Below are 20,543 nucleotides of genomic sequence, written 5' to 3' on the forward strand. Positions count from 1 at the left end.
AATGATTATGAAAACGTGGAATAATTTAAACATGATAGAAACCCAATCCCTGTGAAGAAAATATAGAATAGATTAGTTGCAAATAGAAACTTATAAAGGGATATTCATTTGTCATAGAGTCAGTACTTTAGTGTCATGAATCTCGGCAAGTATTGATCTAAATGGTTTAGTTTAGTTCCCTCTTTGATATCCCGTGATGGTCATACCCTGAAGGGATAACTTGAATTGAGGGATCGAGCATTAGTCCCAAAATTTAAAATTTCCCATCTTGGATATCGAGATTAAGCGTTGAAGATTAACAATATTCACACAAAAGCTCCGATCTCTGGATCTAAATTTAAGAAGCCTTTATTTTCTGCCCTGTTTTTAGTTTTTACCCAATATATGCATAATTTTATTATTTTTCTCTCTTTTCCTTTTGCACAGTTTACTTATTAAATATTTAGCTACGTCACGTTTGTCACGTGTTTTTATTAGATTAGGTAGAAAAGATGAGCACAGAGGTTAAGTGACAAAACATCTTTTTATATTTATTTAGTAAAATAAGTTTTTCAAAATATATTATTGAAAATTATAAATAATTTTATAAAATATTCTTGTGTTTCTTTTAACATTGGAGAACGTTTACGTGAATAGTAATTGTCCTATTTAGAATATCGGAACTATGTCCTGATGGAAGACATGTTTTTATTCAATTTGTGAACAGAAATTGGCCAAATTTCGGTTATTTTTACCCCACCTTGTTTTCTATAAATATATGCAACAATCAGCTTAACCATTCATTCTGTTTTAACTTCTGCTACCATGCGGTTGCAAACAGGTTTTACATGCATTTTAGTACAAACAGGAACAGGACATCTTTGTCACAAACAATGCAACGTAATGTTTTAGAGCTCAGATGTTTTAAACTATTTCAAAAAACTTCTGTTGGATCAATTAATTTAAGTTTAAAATATCAAAGGTTTACACCATCAGGTTGTATAGATACAGGGATTTTAAACCTAGATTTTACTATAATCATTTTTCCATTGACATATTTTCATGATTTTGTGTTTTTAATATAATGCAATATTGATATTTAGAACTTTAATTTTCTTCTTTCTGTGTTAACATGAAAATGTTGAGGCTGGTTGGGGGGGGGGGGGGTAGCGGAACTAAAGCCCACAACGTGGGTTCCCCCCCCTTATTTTTGAGCTAAAAATCTATAATTTTACTATTGTAAACATAATTTTTTTCTAAATTCCTATCTGCAACTATGTACTTGTACTATGCATTTGTCATATGCTATATTTATTATTCTCTAGGATTAACTGTTTGTGGTGTTTTGATCCTTCCCTTGGTGTCAAGTTTACCACATTCTATCCCAGGCTCCAACAGATATAGGTAGATTATAGATAATGGAAATCCTTCCTTCCATTCCAACCCTTCACTCCCCCTTGTAGCCTTCCTACCCTTCCCATTCTTTCCACTATTCCCAGCCTTCCTATTCTTCTTACCCTTCCCATTCTTCCCAGTATTCACAGCCTTCCCAGTCTTTTTAGCCTTCCTATCATTCCCAGTCTTTCCAACCTTCCTAGCCTTCCCAGCCTTCCTACCCTTCTCAGCGTTCCCAACCTTTTCAGCTTTCCCAATCTTCCTACTCTTCCTACCCTTCCAATTCTTCCCAGTATTCCCAGCCTTTCCAGCCTTTCCAACCTTCCTAGCCTTCCCAGTCTTCCCAGCCTTCCCAGCCTTCCCAGCCTTCCCAGCCTTCCCAGCCTTCCCAGCCTTCATATCCTTATTAGCCTTCCCAGCCTTCCCAGCTTTCCTAGTCTTCCCAGCCTTCCCAGCCTTACCAGCCATCCCAATCTTCCAAGCCTTCCCAGCCTTCCCAGCCTTCCGACTCTTCTCAGCCTTCCCAGCTTTTCTACCCGTTCTACTCTTCCTTTTTTCACTATTCCCAGCCATCCCAGCCTTCCCAGCCTTCCCAATCTTCCAAGCCTTCCCAGCCTTCCCAATCTTCCAAGCCTTCCCAGCCTTCCCAATCTTCCAAGCCTTCCCAGCCTTCCCAATCTTCCAAGCCTTCCCAACCTTCCCAGCCTTCCGACTCTTCTCAGCCTTCCCAGCTTTTCCAGCAATCCCATTCTTTCCAATATTCCCAGCCTATCCTTCCTATCCTTTCTAGCCTTATCAGCCTTCCCAGTCTTCTTAGCTTTCCTAGCCTACCTAGCCTTCCTGGCCTTCCTATCTTTCTTAGCCGTCCTAGCCTTCCTAGCCTTCCTAGCCTTCCTTGCCTTCCTAGCCGTCCTAGCCTTCCGAGCCTTCCTAGCCTTCCAAGCCTTCCTAACCTTCCTAGCCTTCCTATCTTTTTTAGCCGTCCTAGCCTTCCTAGCCTTCCTACCCTTCCTAGCCTTCCCTGCCTTCCCAGCCTTCTCAGCCTTCTCAGCTTTCCCAGCTTTCCTAGCCTTCCCAGTCTTCCTTCCTAGCCTTCCCAGCCTTCCTACCCTTCATTGCCACAAACTCTGATTTTCTAATCACTATATCTTTGGAACCAAATGAATTCTGTTATATCAAATATTCTGAATTTGAAATATCAAAGGTTTACAACATCAGGTTCCAAAAATTTGAATATTTGAGTTTGTGCCAAAGACTCAATTCCTTTATTAATTGACTGTAAGAAAAAACTGAAAAATAGAAAATAGAATACCTTTATTACATCTTCCATTATGTTATAAGCATCTAATATGTCGAGGTCTCGTTTTTGCAAAAGTTTAAGTTTAAAGTATCTTAAAATTTTGTGTTAACAGTGATTTAGACAAATCCTTAGTCTTTGTCATTGTCAGCTGTTACTTTTTAAATTTGTTTCCTTTTAATTTTGTATTTTCCAGGGGGGCAGGGCCCCAACTCCCAGGGGGGGCAAGAGGACTACTTCCCCCCCCCCCTATGTACGCCACTGATTTCTACATATAATCGCTTATCATTATTATAAAAGATTATAATTTCTTGCAGAGGTAAAAAAGTTCATTAGATACATTTGTTAGCTTACCAATGTATCATAATTATCAAAGATTATAATTTCTTGCAGAGGTAAATAAAGTTCATTAGATACGTACGTTTGTTATAAAGGGATTGAGTTATGTTAATTTCTTTATAATTGTTCTGGAAGAAGTAAAAATTCTCCGTCACGATTAACAAATTTTCTTATTTAGAAGGAACTGGGCAGGTTTTAATAGAAGAACTGCTCGTACTTCAAGCAAGAATATTCTAGATGTTCTTTTTCCGAACAGACCCAGGTCAGATATAAAAACTGTGTTTTAAATCTATTTTACAATTAATCAAAAAACATTGTTACTGGTTATAAGCTAAAAAAAAAATCATTTATTTTTTATGAGTTAAATTATAGAGAAAACAAAACAACAAATCAAGCTAGATATTTCTCAAGGAGTAAATGGCCGACAGCTGTTGAAGACTACTCGGCAGAAACAGCTGACTTAGATCTGCGCCAATCAGCTGATGCTGGCTTCCTCCAATCAGCTGATGCTGGCTTCCTCCAAGCAGCTGATCTCCCACAGCAGGCCAAGGGATACTTTCTTAACCTTCAAAGTCAAGTCATCCCTAAGGATAACAACAAAACCCCAGGCAAGAATTTTTTGATTAAAAAATTTAAACTAGTTTTGCTTTTTAATCTTTTAATCGAAGCACTGATTAGCTAATTTCGTTGGGTTCAAAATCAAACTAATTTCATCATTAGGTTTCTCATTTTCAGGAATTTCCAGCCATATTAGGTCTCAGGATTATAAGCTACAGGGTTCAAGATATCATCATGATCCACTAGATCATGATGGTTCTGGATATTATCATCAAAGTCCATCCGTTCTACAAGAAGATGATGATTCCGAAGTCAAAGGAAGAGTTCCTCGTTACAACAGAGCAGAGGAAGACGTTAAGGAAAGGTAATAATCATTAAGCATGCACGTAATTACATTCAGAATATAATTTATGCTAATTTTTAATTCAAAAATGTTTAGTTATGTTGAAGAACTGAATGACTTGGCTGAGTTAGATTTTGGACAATCCCAATCCATTGGAGAGCTAAGGGATATCCAAGTAAGATATTACAATCCCAATCCATTGGAGAGCTTAGGGACATCCAAGAAAGATATTACAATCCCAATCCATTGGAGAGCTAAGGGACATCCAAGTAAGATATTACAATCCAAATCCATTGGAGAGCTTAGGGACATCCAAGTAAGATATTACAATCCCAATCCATTGGATAGCTAAGGGATATCTAAGTAAGATATTAGTTGACTGATAAGAACTTCATGGTTCTCACAAAGGATGAAAATTTGAGACGAACTTACCAAAAATGTTTTGTCGTTTTATTCACATTCATAATTCCATTATATTATTTGAAAAACCTTGTCCTCACAGTTCTAAAGTTTAGTTTAATTTACTCAAATTTTGCATTTCTTAAACCAAGTAATGCATTTTTTCCGACTGAACTTGTTAAAATTCTTGTGTCGTAAAAATGAATTAAAAACTTTTCTTGAACATTACTTATTAGATAGAATTTTAATTATTTTTTCGTCTACTTGACAGTGACTGAAATTGAAAAGTATGCATTTCAGCTCATACATTTAAACAATTTCAGCTTTAAATTTAATCTTTCTCTTCACTAGAAGCTTTAGTTCCTTTGAAGCACCAAACCGACTTTTAAGCAGTTAGAGTTGGATTAATATTGAGTATTTAGTTATGAATATTGTTAGATAGTGAGAATAAATACCCATGGATTGTAAATACCTGTCAAGATGTTAAATACCTGTCAATCAATGACGACAATTTATTTTGAAACTCGTAAATGATACAAATACAATTTTTATTTCCATGATATTAATAAGAATATCTGTGTTCATCTGGAGATAAAAGAGTACAGAGATCTATTAAAGGTTGAAATATGCGATATTTTCTACAACATTTTCCATATTGTACACGACTAATAAATTGTACACGACGTATAAATTCAGGGGAAAATAAGGATCCTTAGGGTAGAAATACAAAATCTGAAAATAAATTCAATCAATAAATATTATTATTTCTGTTAAAATTTGTATGCATAAAGTGGCGGCTATAGATGGCAATCTTAAAACATGTTGTCGAACATAGCACAAGTGCAATTCTCATGTACAGGCCATCCTGGCCGTGAATGCTAAATAGCAGTCTTTCATATCTAGTCTGTGGGTTCATTCTTGTATTACTATATTAGTTCTACTCTACGGTATTTTATATAACTTTACTGCATGTTGCAGTCCATCCTTCATGCATCCTGCTTCTGTCTGTTTTGTTATTGGATGATTCTCAAGATTTGTAGAAGCATAAGAACAAGATCAAATTCTGATTTCATGTCGCACTATAAAGCTAAAAATAGACTTACATTGATTTGAAAAATATGTTAAAGGGAAAAATCTGATCAGAATTTAAAAATATCCCTGATTAAAAACTAAATCTTGTCAAATCATAAAAATCATAAAAGGATTTTTTTATTTCATATTCCAGCTTTTTATTATAACTTTTTTATTTATCAACAGACGTTTAAGTATTTTAATAGAATAAACACTTTCCAACCGTTTTTGAAAAAAAAATTTTAAAAAGCCAAAAAAAATCATGTAATTTGTTATGAAATAAAAATATCCTTTAATTTGGTTCAGTTTATTTCTTTATTTTGCCACCTAAAACATGATCCAAGAAAACATTTTTATAGTTTTTTTTAACAAAACTAATCCTGGTTTCTTTTTTTAACTCACCCTGAGCTGATTATAGATTTTATATAGATATTATAAAAATCCTGCATGATCCAAGAAAACATTTTTATAGTTTTTTTTAACAAAACTAATCCTGGTTTCTTTTTTTAACTCACCCTGAGCTGTTTGCAGATTATAGATTTTATATAGATTATAAATAAAAATCCTGCATCTCACGTTTATAATCATCTAACTTAGTTTAAAGTTTTATTGCATTTACAATATAGGAACATACAGTTCTAAAAATAGTTTAATGAAATAGTCAAAATGTTAATTTATGCAAATTAGAGATTTCGAGATAATACACTTGGAGAAACTCAAGTTTGCTTTACTTTTAATAGTGTAGTTAAACATTCTCAAAAATAAGAATTTAAAAAAAACTTTCTTTTATTTTAAAAAAATTAAGAGAATAGTTTTACCAAGTACACATTGGCAGAAAAATATCCGATTTTTATTATTTTAATTATTATTTTATTATTGTTAACATTACTATTATTAATATTATTTCATTGTCATCATCATTATTATTAATATTATCATTATTATCATTTTATTCTTATTACAATTCAATTATTATTATGTTTATCCTTATCGTTATTATTATCATTATAATTGTTTTGATTATTATATCAGAATTAATCCTACATCAGTGTTACTATTTCTAGAGCTCTAACCTAAAAGGAAATAGAGGGAACACCCAGGGAGAGGGAGGAAGATTAAGCATAACTAATAATCTAGGTGAGAAGACGACATATACATGTTAACACACAAATAACGTACGTATGATTTTGCTAGGGGAGTGTGATACATGAACCTTGTCCAATTTTTCAAGGTCTCCTCAATAAAAAAGTAGACCTCTATGTTTAATGGTTAGGTTAGGGTGCAAGGGATAATCTAAATGAGTCCAAAAAGTACGTCTGAATATGTTCTAAAAATAAATATGTTTACTTTTGACAAATATTACCATGTGACACATCTCATGTTATTTCATTCATTTTTCAAGGGCTTTTCAAATATATAAATTTAAGCCCTGTATTTAATTAATAAAAAAGTTTTAAACTATTTTTTAAACACCAACCAGCCGTTTGACTACCCTCCACCCTACCCTATGCATCAATAATAAATTTAACAACATTTTTTAACTATGAAGTTGAACAAATGAAGAAGTCTTAGCGTTCTAATGTTAGAAAGAAACACAGGGGGCGTGGTAAACGTAATCGTGATGGGTTAAGATTAATGGGGTCTTACAAATGGTCTCCTGTAAGAAAGGACCAGGGTCTCATGTTGTTTAAGCCATAACTTCGAGGAGATATAGAAATTATTTATAAAACGTCGTCTTGACATTTGGTTTTATACTATTATACCTAAATCTCAGTAATTGTAAAAATAGATAAAAAGATACGAAATATGCGGGAAATAGTTTTAAAGAGCTACTGTAATTATTCAAATAAAAACTAAATATCTGCTGCATTCCATTATAAGTAGGTTTAGAAAAAGACATTTTATAAATGTCTTTAAAGGGAGTGTTCGCGAAAAATAAAAGGGGGTATAGGCTTAATGCGATAAAAAAGCGCTTTTGATCGCTACTAATCTTACTTCTATCTGTTGCGTCTATAAGGAGAAAATTGATAAAGACGTCTCATACCGAAGAGCGTAGCGCCCATATAAATTGAGGAAGTTGGAACATACGACTTAGACCGTAAAAAAATCAAATTAATAGCAAACAAATCATTCAGATATTACAACCTATAGTCATCGATTATCTTTCGCCACATTTGTATATATTTAATATTTCATACTAGTTTTGATTTTGTTTTTAAAATAATATGTAGCTTACAACTTGTTTTCGAACATTCCTGGAAAATATGAAAATGTCGTCTTCATTACCAAAAATCCTCGAAACAGGAATAAACGTTTTTATAAGTAACTCTCAGATCATAACAATTAAAACATATTATGAAAAATCAACCATATATAAATGTGGCGAAAGATATTCGATGACTATAGGTTGTAATATCTGAATGATTTGTTTGATATTAATTTGATTTTATTACGGTCTAAGTCGTATGTTCCAACTTCCTCAATTTGTATGGGCGCTACGCTTTTCGGTATGAGACGTCTTTATCAATTTTCTCCTTATAGACGCAACAGATAGAAGTAAGATTAGTAGTGATCAAAAGCGCTTTTTTATCGCATTAAGCATATAACACCTTTCATTTTTCGCGAACACTCCCTTTAAAGTGCTGGGTTAAACTGTAAAAATATCTTTCCAGAGCTTGAAACTTTAGAATTGGATACCACATATACTTATCGTTTAATCTGAATATCTACTGTGGACACTTTTGATTTATGTTTCGTCCGCTCTTTTTCCCACTTTTGGATAGCTCTACCGGACTCCGACCAATGAAAAATATCCCGGCTTATGATTGGCGGTTCGGTATCTACAATTGGTTGCATTTTAGATACTTTCCTGGATACAAACTAAAGATTAAAATAATCTTATGATTAATAATAAGACGATGATCACGATATCCACAATTCTAAAGTTTTCAGCTCAGATCTCAACAAGAAATGATAATTGGAAAGGAGTTTAAATCGGATTATCCCTACTACCCACTTTTATAAAAATTTCATGACCATGTATTTATCGGCGAAATCACATTTTCATCGAAATCCCCGATATCATTTTCTTAGAAATGCCGCCACAAACCAATCCACGTCGGCTCATTAACAAATCATTTGATTAATGACCAGAAAACTACTGATTAATTGTCAACTATTCAATCAATCATTTTGATAAAACTTAAATTATGATAAATTGACTTAATCCAAATGGCTGTTAACCCTGTAATATTCTTTCAACTTAAAGGGACTGTAAAAGAAAAATTAAAGGGGGTATAGGATAACACCTGAGAATCTCTGGCGTTAAAAGATACCTTTAAAACATCTATCTGATGTTCCTGTCTCGAGAAATTGATATAAAACTATGTCAAATTTAGACGAAAATTCATATAAATGCAATTTTGCATAAAAGTTGTAGTATTAAACAGATCATATTCAACAAAAACGAACCCAATCTGAAAACGATTATATCCCACAGGAGCCTCAGAATCTCATGTTTGCTTTTGATTTTGCATTTTGAATAGATATAATGGATAATATTATTACATATAGTCCGTAAAGTCAGTATTACGTCACAATAACTTCAGTGGCAGAATTATAATTATTCACATTCGAAGTTTTAAAACTGTATTGGACTTTTAATATTCTATAGTTTACAGAAATCAATATGACTAAAGCCGCGTTGGGTTCACTCGGCGCAGCGCACTCCAATTTTTACAGTGCATTTAAAGGATAAAAACACTGAGTTCTCTGTTGTGTCTGTTTAGTAGGGATGTCTCTCTTTAAATAAATGGTTACTTGAAATTAGGCTTACAGTCTCTTTTACGCTTTTTTCCCCCTACAATTTGAGTAAACTAAAGATGAGGTGTAGTTTTTTATCCTTTAGAAACTAGCAATGGTTGTAATTAAAAGCTGGGCAATGAAGGCATTTTTTTCACAAAAAGATATTTTATAGAAAGTCATTTTAAGGAAGTAAATTTCATCTAAAGATAGAACACCTTGAAGATTGGACATTTCAAAAATCGGACATTTTATGGTAATTAAAAAAGTAAGAAAATAAAGAAATTGTATTCAGTTTTGACTAATTCGATTTTCTATAATTATGACACATTTTATAACAACTGAAACCTTGAACTGTTACGTATTTAGAATTTTTGTTATGAAATTACCAATCTATGCAAATTCTTTTCTGTTTGTAAGAACGACATTTCAGAAAATTTAATTTTCTCATATTAAGAAATTCGTCTCTGTCCATGAAAAATATTCTTTGTCTATAAAACGTACTATTCAAGAAATAAAATCGATTTTTTTTCTATGAAAAGTTTTCCTCATTTCCTGATATGTATCAGTTAAATGTCAACAATCCAAAATGAAAAAATCTTGGGTGAAATTTCATTAAAAAAGATGCCAATGGTTCCACAGTTTTTGTTTCCATCGTATTCCGTTTTCCTAGACTGTCAGTGCAATAAAACGTAATAATAGTTTTTTCTTATCTATGTTGCAATAGTTCAGGAGATACGTTAACCCCTAAATGAGCCATACATCGAAAGAATTTATCAAATGTCGTCTTGACAATTATTCAATTGGCTTTGTACTTTTTTACGTAAATCTCAGTATTTGCGAAAATAATAAAAAAACTATGAATATGCGGGAACAGTTTTAAAGAGGAACATATAATTATTTAATTAAAAACTAAATATGTGCGAAATTCCATTATCAGAAAGAATACGACATTTGATGAATTCTTTCGGTGTATGGCTTATTAAGGGTTTAACTGTAGTGAAATAGAGAAACTAGGTCCTTTTATTTTGAAATTATAACTTTAACGTCAATCATCATTAATCAAGTTAAAAAGAAAACATTAAATGACATTAGACCTCAGACAAGTTTGCAAGAAACATTTTGCAGCTTATTTTATTATTAATTTAATAATTGTTGCTCGGATCCTAATTTGGAAAACTGTCCGCGTTGGAATTATAACAAATCTTGAAATTTTTGCGGATTTTAGTGATTTGTTCCCATCAGTGAGAGAAAATCTTCTTTCTAAAGTCAAACTTCAAAATTGAAAAGTTATTGGCGCAAGAGAAGAAATGCTTCAACTGGCTGTATTCAACTATTTTCACTTTGTATAAACTTTCAACTTTGATTATGTTATTATAAGCCCCCCTCACGGTGAACTAGAAGTCCTGGTTAAAATTCAATTGAGTCTGATCACCCAATAAATGTAGATTTTAAGTAGAAATTTGCTATTTTATGCTTTTTTGTTAGGCTATGAATCTAAATATTTAAGGTTTCGCACGCTTTTTTTTCGAGGATTTGAGTGATAGATCAAAATATTAATTAAAATACTTCGACACAGACAGGATGTACTTCCTTAAAGTTAGTTTTACGCCCCCCCCCCCCCCCTTCAAAAGTCATAAACAGTAAACAGTCTGTACTTTGTGATTCGACCAATATTAGTTTGTTTGTAATTCTTTTCTATTTTGATATTTGTTTAATCAAAAGTTTGATTACAATAATATTTTACAAAACAATTAACAACAAATGTGTGGTCTCACGCGACAAGTCACAAATATGTGTTTATCATCACAAATTAATCTTTTAATTATGTTTTAAGAATACTATAAATGATTTTTCAACTAGTTTAATTCTTTATGTAGATAGTTTAATTAGATATCAAATTTTATAATTTTGGTAACTGATTATTTTTCATTGTGGTTTTTACTTTAAGAGTGGCTTGCGCATTTCTACTGCAGGACAACTTTTGAACCTAGAAAAATAAGAATATCTTGATCAAAAAAGGGCATTGTTATTTTTAAATGGAAGGTCAGTTAAAATTAGGCGCACAGTCCCTTTATTAAAGAAAATATAAAATTCTAGATGTTTTGAGGAACCGGTTGATGAAAGAGATAATTAGAAGAAGACAGGTCACATTAAAACAATTTCTCAAAAATATGTTCATTTATCTACGCAATTAAAACATATTATTCTATTCTAGCTAAAGTCCCTGGCGTTGCCCGTGGATTAAAAAAAATCAAATTTTGAAAAAAAATTTAATTTTGACAAAAAAATTTTATTTTGACAAAAAAATTGGATTTTTTAGCCTATGATAAAGAAAATGTCAGCCATTTTGATCGATCCATTTGTCCAGCTTATTTCTGGTGTTGCCACTTATTTCAAGTAAATATTTATATTCCTAAACTATAAAACAGTTTGAAAACATAAAATTGTGGTAATGGAGGATCACATAAAATTATATCGACATTCCCTTTAAAGGGACTGTAAAGGGAAAATGAAAGGGGGGTATAGGATAAAACCTGAGAATCTATCTGATATTCGGTCTCGAGAAATTGATATAAAACTGTGTACAAGTTATACGAAAATCGATATATATGAAATCTTGTATAAAAGTAGTAGGTTTAAAAAGATAATATTCAGCAAATACGCAAACAATCTGAAAACGATTATATCCCACAGAAACCTGATAATCTCAGGTTTGCTACGATTATAATTTTTAAATTTGTGTTTTGCATTTATAAGAGATAAAATTGATAGTATTATTTTTAAGTCCGTATTACTTCACAAGAACTACCGCCAATGAGAGTGCAGTATACTGGTCACGTGGTATACTGCACTGCCATTGACTGACGTGCTGGTGACGTAATACAGACTATACGGACTATATGTAATGATACTATTAATTAAAAATGCAAAATAAAAAATGAAATAATTAAAACAGTAGCAAACCTGAGATTCGCAGGTTTCTGTGGGATATCGTCGTTTTCAGATTTATTTCGTATTTGTGAAATATGATCTGTTTAATATTACAACTTTTATACTACATTGCATATATATGAAATAATCGTATAAATTTGACACAGTTTTAAATCAATTTCTCGAGACAGAAACATCAGATGGATGTCGTATATGTATAGTTCAACGCCTGAGATTCTCAGGTGCCATTCTATACCCCCTTTCCTTTTTCCTGTACAGTCCCTTTAAATATCCTAGTTTTAATCTTGTTTAGAGTGGAGTTGTTGTTTACCAAGAACCTGTTCGATCTCTGGGACAACTTGGAGACCTGGGTTAAAGGTTAGGATATTTAATTCAACCAACCATACCTAGTCCAACTACTTTCGGGAATACAGCAAGTTTAGGTTCTGTAGAGGACAGTTTAAAGTTAGTTCTCTTTATAGATACAGTATCCCACCGATAACAAACTATTATATTTAAATAATGTTCTAAAGAAAATATATTTCGTGATTGTCGTATTTAGATATAAAATCATATATTTCAATTTAAAAACAAAACTTTATTCCAACTTTCCTGAATAGTCCCTTTTTTATTTTTTAAAAAAAATCTATAGTATATATATATATATATATATATTTGCTGAATCTGAATAATATATTCCACTGCATTAAAGTTCTGAATGGATTTCTATAGATTTCAATCTATTTTCCAAAAATTTGAATACTTTTATAAAATCCTGAAATACACTTTTCTCCTTTGTATTTTTCCGAAAATAAAAGTACACTCCAGGTTTTCTCGCAGAAAATAAAGTCTCGAAAAAACACGTTTCATATAAAAATTGATTTTACCAAGTTTTCAAGTTTTCACCAACAGTGTATTTTTGTCAAAAGGAATTGAGTTTTTGCCTCCAACTCTGATTTTCTAGATTTTCTAATCCTTATCTTTGATACCCAATGTCGCAGACCTTAGATTTAAATTTTTGGATTCTGTTGGATCAAATAATCTAAGTTAGAAATATGAAAGGTGTTCACTATTAGGTTGCAAAGATGCAGGGATTCGAGAAATTGAATGTTTGGCAATAACTCAAATCCTTTTGTTTTAAATTCAACTGTATAGTCATACGAAAGCTAATTCTTGATAACTTTGTTCACTTTATTCTTTAACTTTAACTTTATTCTTGCACTTGTCATTGGTCCTACTAAACCTTGTGTAAATATATATCTTGCTGTCCTTTGTATTTATTATTCTACCACTTGTCATTGGTCTTACTGAACCTTGTGTAAATGTAAGATATTTTGCTGTCCTTTGTATTTATTATTCTTCCTCTTGTCATTGGTCCTACTAAACCTTGTGTAAATGTAAGATATCTTGCTGTCCTTTGTATTTATTATTCTTGTACTTATCATTGATCCTACTAAACCTTGTGTAAATGTAAGATATCTTGCTGTCCTTTGTATTTATTATTCTTGTACTTGTCATTGATCCTTCTAAGCCTTGTGTAAATGTAAGATATCTTGCTGTCCTTTGTATTTATTATTCTTGTACTTGTCATTGGTCCTACTAAACCTTGTGTAAATGCAAGATATATGTTGGGAATTCATTCTATTTTACCAAAATACTTTTAAAAGCGTACACAAATTCTCTATTTGTTGATCTATTAGAATATGTAGATAACAAATATAAATTACAAATTACTATAAAATAATTAAAACTTTTCTCTTTTTAGGATTTGAAATAGAAAGTGAAAAGAACAAAGGAGGCTGGAATTTTAATGTTTTAAAATTATGTGTCTTGTTGTAACTTGTCTAATTTTAAAGAGGCTGGCTCATTTAACTTTTATTTTATATTACCTAACTTTTGTGCAAAACACATAGCATTTAATACATGTAAAAGCTAAATGGAGTATAACATTGACAGTTGTAAATAGTTGTGTTTTTGCTATAGGATATTTTTAACGCTGTGAAAAGTGCTTGTTAAATAAATTTACTGACGCTTACTCACATTTTATTCAACCTTTAACTGTGAGTTATAAAGAGCCTTCATGAATTCAGAATAAATACAAAATGGAAATTAACATTGGGGAGAGGGTTCAATTTATTTATATATAAAGTAGCATTTTCTGTTTGTTTGTATGTATATCCGATCATAACTCATAAACCCTCAACCGATTTGTCTCAAATTTTGATTGGATAACCTTGGTAGGGAAAAGTTTAGGTAAAGCTGGGTTCCCAAGCTAGTATTGAGTAACGTATGTCAAAAGAATTGAGTAATTGCAACAAACTCTTATTTATTACTCCGTATATCATTGTAATGTACCCTGTATATTTCAAGCTATGAATTTTGTTTGATCAAATAATCTAATTTTGAAATATTAAAGATTTATACGAAAAGGTTGCAAATATTTAAGGATTAGAAAATAGAGTTATTAGCAAATACTCAATTCATTCATACGATATATCTGGAACTACTTTGTGGCCTTATAGCTTCTCTTTATTGATATGCGATAAATAGAGCTAAAAGTGTAGTGTGCTAAACTTTGATATATGACTTGAAAAGAATAGAAACCGGGGTTTGAAACTTCTTTATTGTTCTTTTTCTTTGCAGTTTGAACTCAGAACAAAGAAAACATATTTATAAAAATAGTCGAAATTTATTCACGACAAGAAACATGAACTCAGGGCGCTTCGCGACAATTTTTCTTTAATTCATTTATTGATTTAATGCTTACTTCTTTTCAAAGAACCGACAACAATAAAAAAAAAAACATTTGTAGGGGACAAAAGTAAAATCGAAATTCACATTTGTAATGTTTTGAGACACAAGATTGTTTATTTACATAAGAACATGTGGGCACGGGAAACAACGAGTTATTTTGCCTGTTCTTGAATAAATGTTTTGTTAATGTGTTCTTTGCAGTATAGAATGAAGAGGGTCGTTAATACACTGCACTGTCAACATAAGCCCGGAACTAATTAGAAACCATCCTCACCAGAACAAACATTTATAAATAGAAATTCTTCACATTGTACATTTTATGCATTAGGGCGTGTTAAAAAGTTAAAATCTGAAACATGTTATTTCAACACCTAACTTACTTGTTATTTAGGTACAATATGATAAAAGAATTCATTTAAAGAATTATGAAGAAAAATTATCGTCATTTTCTTACGCTTCTTTTATGCAAAAATCTGCAAATTGCTTTCAAGAAATGTGCAAGTATAAGTTGAAAATAGCAGGCAGAAAAAAGGATGCCAAGGTTTGGAGGGTATAATAATAATATATAATAATAATAATAATATATAATATATAATTATAATAATAAGTGAATACATTTTTGAATATGCGTATTCACTAAATATTGCATTCACAAGAAACTTTTAAACTTTAAACCGTTTATTATCAGGATTGTGTCACTTTTCAACTTTTTAGTAGAGGCCGGGTTTTCTAAGGAAATTGTTTACAATTAAAAGTTAATATTTAAAAAAGTTTTTACCTAATTGAAGAGTACTTTTCAACTAATATTGTTGTTAAATCTGAGTAAAATCCCAGATTTATGTAGGATTTATTGATCAAGTTTACGGACATTTTACAACTTTCTTTCAGCCATTTCTTTATATATCCAAGGAAAAGAAAGTGGGAGTTATAGGGGAGTAGAGTATAAAAGAACTAGGCTTCTATTTCAAATTTTAATTTTAATATTAGCTGTAATATTTTTATGTATTCGGAAAAACATGATAATTAAACTATACGATAATGCATATCATCCATCAATATTCGAGGCATGTAATGACATTACATTACAGTAATGTAATTACTATATCCTTACATATATCTTAAGATAATTTTGGTTTCATTTATTAAATTGAAATCTGAACGAAATTCTTTATATTTCCTGTGATTTTGAAAGCATTTTGGAGTTGTCAAAGCTTTTGTAAAGGAATTGAGTCTTTGTCATAAATTCTGCTTTCTAAATCCTATATCTTTGCATTCCAATGTTGAAGACACTTGACATTTCAAACTTTGACTTCTGTTAGATCAAATAATATAAGTTTTAAATATCAAACGTTTACGACATTGGGTTCTTAAGACATAGGGATTAGAAAATCAGAATTTGTGGCAAGGACTAAATTCCTTTATTATTATTGTTGCAAGAATTACACTAATTATTCGTAACAAATTAATTCTTTACGATCTGTATATTTGCAACCTGAAGAATCTTAAATATGGCAAGGAAACATTTAGGGTTTTTTCGACCAAATCCGCACAACGGAATTCCGATTGGAAACCCTAGTGCCCACTATAGTTTCAGTAGAAGTAATATTTCCATTTCCATCGATAGAAGGATTTATCTCTAATTGGATAATGAGCTAGATAGAAAGATAGATGTTACCGCCATATAATTTCTATTGGTTCAGAATAGACACAAAAAACATGAATGTACCCTGATCGGATCAGGCGCTAATGGACTCGGCATACTTGAGTGTACCATCATCAAAGATGCACACCCTCAGACTGCAAAGATACAAGGACTGAAAATTATAGTTTGTGTTGGGTAACGGTTCCTTTACGAGATAAAATTAGCATTTAAAAAAGGGCGCGCGCGCGCGAAAAACCTTAGAAGCCGTCTTAAGCTTCCGTGATATCTCTAAAACTACCGTTTTCAAGTTAGAATTTATTAAAACTTAGAAAAGTAATATTTCGAAATGAAGTTTCTGATATTTGAATCTCTGAGAGGTTATGTCGAATATGAGAATTTGTTGAAAGGTTTGCTCAAGTTTGTTCTGACTCTAAATATAGAAATGATTGATGCATTTATCCACAGTTCAGGTAGTCATAGATGGATCATTGACGCGGACCGCCCTGCCTATACAGCCTAAAAGAGATTTAAAGAGAATTTAATGAGGGGGGTTATTGGGGTTATTTACCCCCCCCCCCCCTAGAATCCTGGGGTTGATTACCCCCCCCCCTAGAATTTGTTTTTAAAAAAAGGTTGATTATAAAATTGAATATCTTTAAAATTTACACGAAAATAATTTAAATGTGCAAATACTTAAGATATTTTAGATTTTAAGTCAACATATTCTAAATGATTCTAATTTCTAAAGTAATAGTCAATGTCATTACAATTAGATGTTTTTTTTAATAGAAAAAAGTGTATGGGCAATGAAGAATACATATTTTTACTTCTAAATAATGTCATTTCGATATTAGATTTATTTAAGATCTTAACACACTACATTGACGACAAGAAAAGTTTAGAAATTAGAAATAAGCAGAGGCGCAACTAGGGGCCGCGCGCGCGCCCTCCTCTAGCACCTACACCTGCAGAATGAAAAGTAAGATTGGCGAATATTAGTCTCACAGGAGTCAGGAATAATAAAACCAAAAGTATTATTGTGAAAAATTGTATTCTTCTAATGTTAGTTTTAAAAAAATATGTTTATCTTTCTGAATTCTCAAGGCAAAGGCTATTATAAACATTTAATGTAAAAAAGTTCCGAACTGTATTAAAACTTTGAATTATTTTTAAAATATAATAAAGTTTGAAATATCAAAGGTTTATACCTCTCGGTGCAAAGATTTAGGGATTAGAATTTTTGAGTTTGAAGCAAAAAATTAATTAATTAATTAGCCTGGCAAAATTCTAACTGATTAACATATTTGAAAACTGTAACCTGTGTATCTTCTTTAAAAGAACTTCTATAAAATCCAAAATGAAATAAGATTATGGTTAATGAATGTTGGTAAGAATGATCAATCATAAATTCAATAACTTCAGGAGAAAACGAAATATTATTTGTCCTTTTTCAGTGTAGATGATTAAAATTATAAATGTTTTTTGACTTTTTTTCAGAATATAAATGATTATTTCTTGTAATTATATCTGTAGTTTAACAAGGTGCTTAACAAATTTTCTTTGGCGCTCCGGGCACAAATGAAAATAATTGATTGACTCATATCGTTAATTTTAAAGTTGTTAAAAAGTATAACTTTTTTTTAAAATACAAGAAAAAAACGATTTGAATTGAACATAGCAAATCTGCATGCAACAACTGAAAATTTCCTTTTTTCGACATCAAACCCTTAAAATAACACTTTTATTTTGAAAACATTTTCTAAAGGGTGGTCAAGCCCCCCCCCCCCCACACTGAAATGAATAAAAATTGAGTATTTTATAGATTTTTGTAGTTAATGTAAAATGAATGACTATAATGAAGGATATAAAACAAGGTGAAAGCTGAAAGGAAGGAATTTGATGGAAATGCCAGAAATGAGTTGAAAATGCATATCAAGCCCAACTAAAACCAATAATTTGATATACATCATGATATTTTTCTAGGGGGGGGGGGGTAAAAAAAATTTGGCGAGCTTCGCGCGCCACATTAAAAGAATTTACCCACCCACCCCATACAGAATCCTTATTTACGCCCCCTGGGTTGTTGTATATTTCCACAACGTGGTTAGAACTTAGTGACAGTAATTATAGAAATACAAATGTGTTTTATCGTTTAGGCCCATTGTCTGACAATAATCCAAATGTTCCAAACTTTCGCGCAAAAATCTATGAGAATTTTGCCAATTACCAAATTCGGCCAAAATTTTATTCTTTCAGCTTAAATTAGCAATTCACAAATGGGATCTACTGGACACAAAGCAATGGAGCTATCGTGCTGAAAATATACATTGAAATATATCGCTAATGTGCTTTTTCTAGAACATTGAACGTTCATAAACTTCTTTACTTTTTCAGCGTCAAAGTTGTAAACAAATTTTTCAATTTTGATGGACAGGGTGGGGTGGAGTACGTTCAAACACCTGTGTCTAAAAAACAATTAATTAATTTTTTTATTAATTAAGGTTCAGATCTTGTAAATGTAACATGTGTAATATTTTTCAAACGTAAAAATAACTATTTTTCAACATTTGAACCCTAACCATTGAAGTTAGACGTCTTCATTATTAATGAACTGACCTTGAAAATTCAGATTGGAGACGTGTATCACACTTCCATATCTCAACGCTAAGGACAAATTGGGAAAGGGTTAATTGGTTTCATGGTTTCATGTTCGAAAATATAGAATTTGAAACTTTTCCTTTTCCTTAAAATATTTGCTGGAAAACTGCCCAATATAAAGTAACGTTAATTTATTATCTCACTAACCTTCTAATCGTGTGTTAGCTTTTCCCTAGACTTACATAATGGTCTTTAACAACAATTTATATAAATTAGGAAGTAAAAGGAAGAACGATGGAAATCTTTATATATATATCATAGATAGATATACAAGAATATAGAATGCGTATGTCGTCTTCGCCATACCGGAGGGTTACAGCTGAAATTGAAAATGGCAATTTAGCTATGGTACTAGCTACTGACATGCAGTACATTGGATATAAAGGTTTGTGGCAAGTATATTTGTACTATGTACAAATTTATGGGGGTTTGGTTACAAATATTGCAGACAGACTAGTTGAAAGATTAAGGATTAGAACAAAGATTAGTTGCTGCTTGCTAGCGATATGTGAGTGATAATGATGACAATCAGTCTCCCCTATACACACAAAGAACACATTAAAGTTAGAAGACCTTTCAAACTATTAAATCTCTTGGGATGATGGCGATACTTTGGCGAATTCTATATGTATCAACAATCAACATGTGGACAGTAAAAATCTCGGTATGATTACCATTTTATTAAATTAACTAAGTTTTTACAATCTTTCTCAGGAGTCAAGAAGGGGGGGATTATTATTAAATTTAATCAGATGTTTCCATACGCCACTTACCATTTTCAGGGTCTGTCCTAGAGAACAATTTTTGGACAGGCTACATGACCAATGATAACCATATACAAAACTGACAGGAGAGGAGCCTGGGGGGAAGGGGGTCCAAAAATCGTTCTCTAGGAAATTACCCATTTTCAATTTGTTTTAAAACTATTTTTGTTTATTTTTTAACCATTAATTTTGTTTTATTTCAGGATATCTCTGTCTAAAGTGCAATAGAGAAATCGATTGGCACGAGAAAATTGTTACTTATTCTTTTTACAACAGAGACAAAGTTCCCAACCTGTGAATATAAGATATAATTTTTGATAATTATGTATTCCTAATTTTTTCAATTCAATAAACTACTGCTTTAATGTAGTTGTTATTATTACTAGGTAGACAAATAAAAATAGTTTAGTCTTAACTCCATCTTTTAATGGGATAATGGGAGGGGGGGTGACTGTTTTTGTCACAATACACCTTCTAAATGCATTTGTCTTGTGTTGTTTCATGTTGAGAATGAACAAAATGAATATATTCTGTTAATCTTTTCATTTAAAAAACTTGTAGGAATTGTAGCTTGCATTGATTTATAATGAACTCAGTTAATAATTACTT

The 20,543-nt window shown here is 31.5% G+C and overlaps 1 protein-coding gene across 1 annotated transcript; it reads left to right on the forward strand.

Annotated features, from left to right (window-relative positions):
- The first annotated feature begins 773 nt into the window (after positions 1–773).
- LOC111714563 (uncharacterized) lies at positions 774–14,151 on the forward strand. Its single transcript, XM_023489700.1, has 10 exons — positions 774–820; positions 1,305–1,383; positions 3,189–3,272; positions 3,422–3,618; positions 3,746–3,932; positions 4,008–4,086; positions 6,446–6,518; positions 11,283–11,329; positions 12,430–12,494; positions 13,882–14,151. The coding sequence occupies exons 1-9, from the start codon at positions 805–807 to the stop codon at positions 12,490–12,492; spliced, it is 825 nt and encodes a 274-aa protein (XP_023345468.1). The 5' UTR covers positions 774–804; the 3' UTR covers positions 12,493–12,494; positions 13,882–14,151.
- Positions 14,152–20,543: the final 6,392 nt, after the last annotated feature.

The sequence above is a fragment of the Eurytemora carolleeae genome, unplaced genomic scaffold (assembly GCF_000591075.1).
Source record: "Eurytemora carolleeae unplaced genomic scaffold, Eaff_2.0 scaffold1593, whole genome shotgun sequence".
Classification (NCBI taxonomy): domain Eukaryota; kingdom Metazoa; phylum Arthropoda; class Copepoda; order Calanoida; family Temoridae; genus Eurytemora; species Eurytemora carolleeae.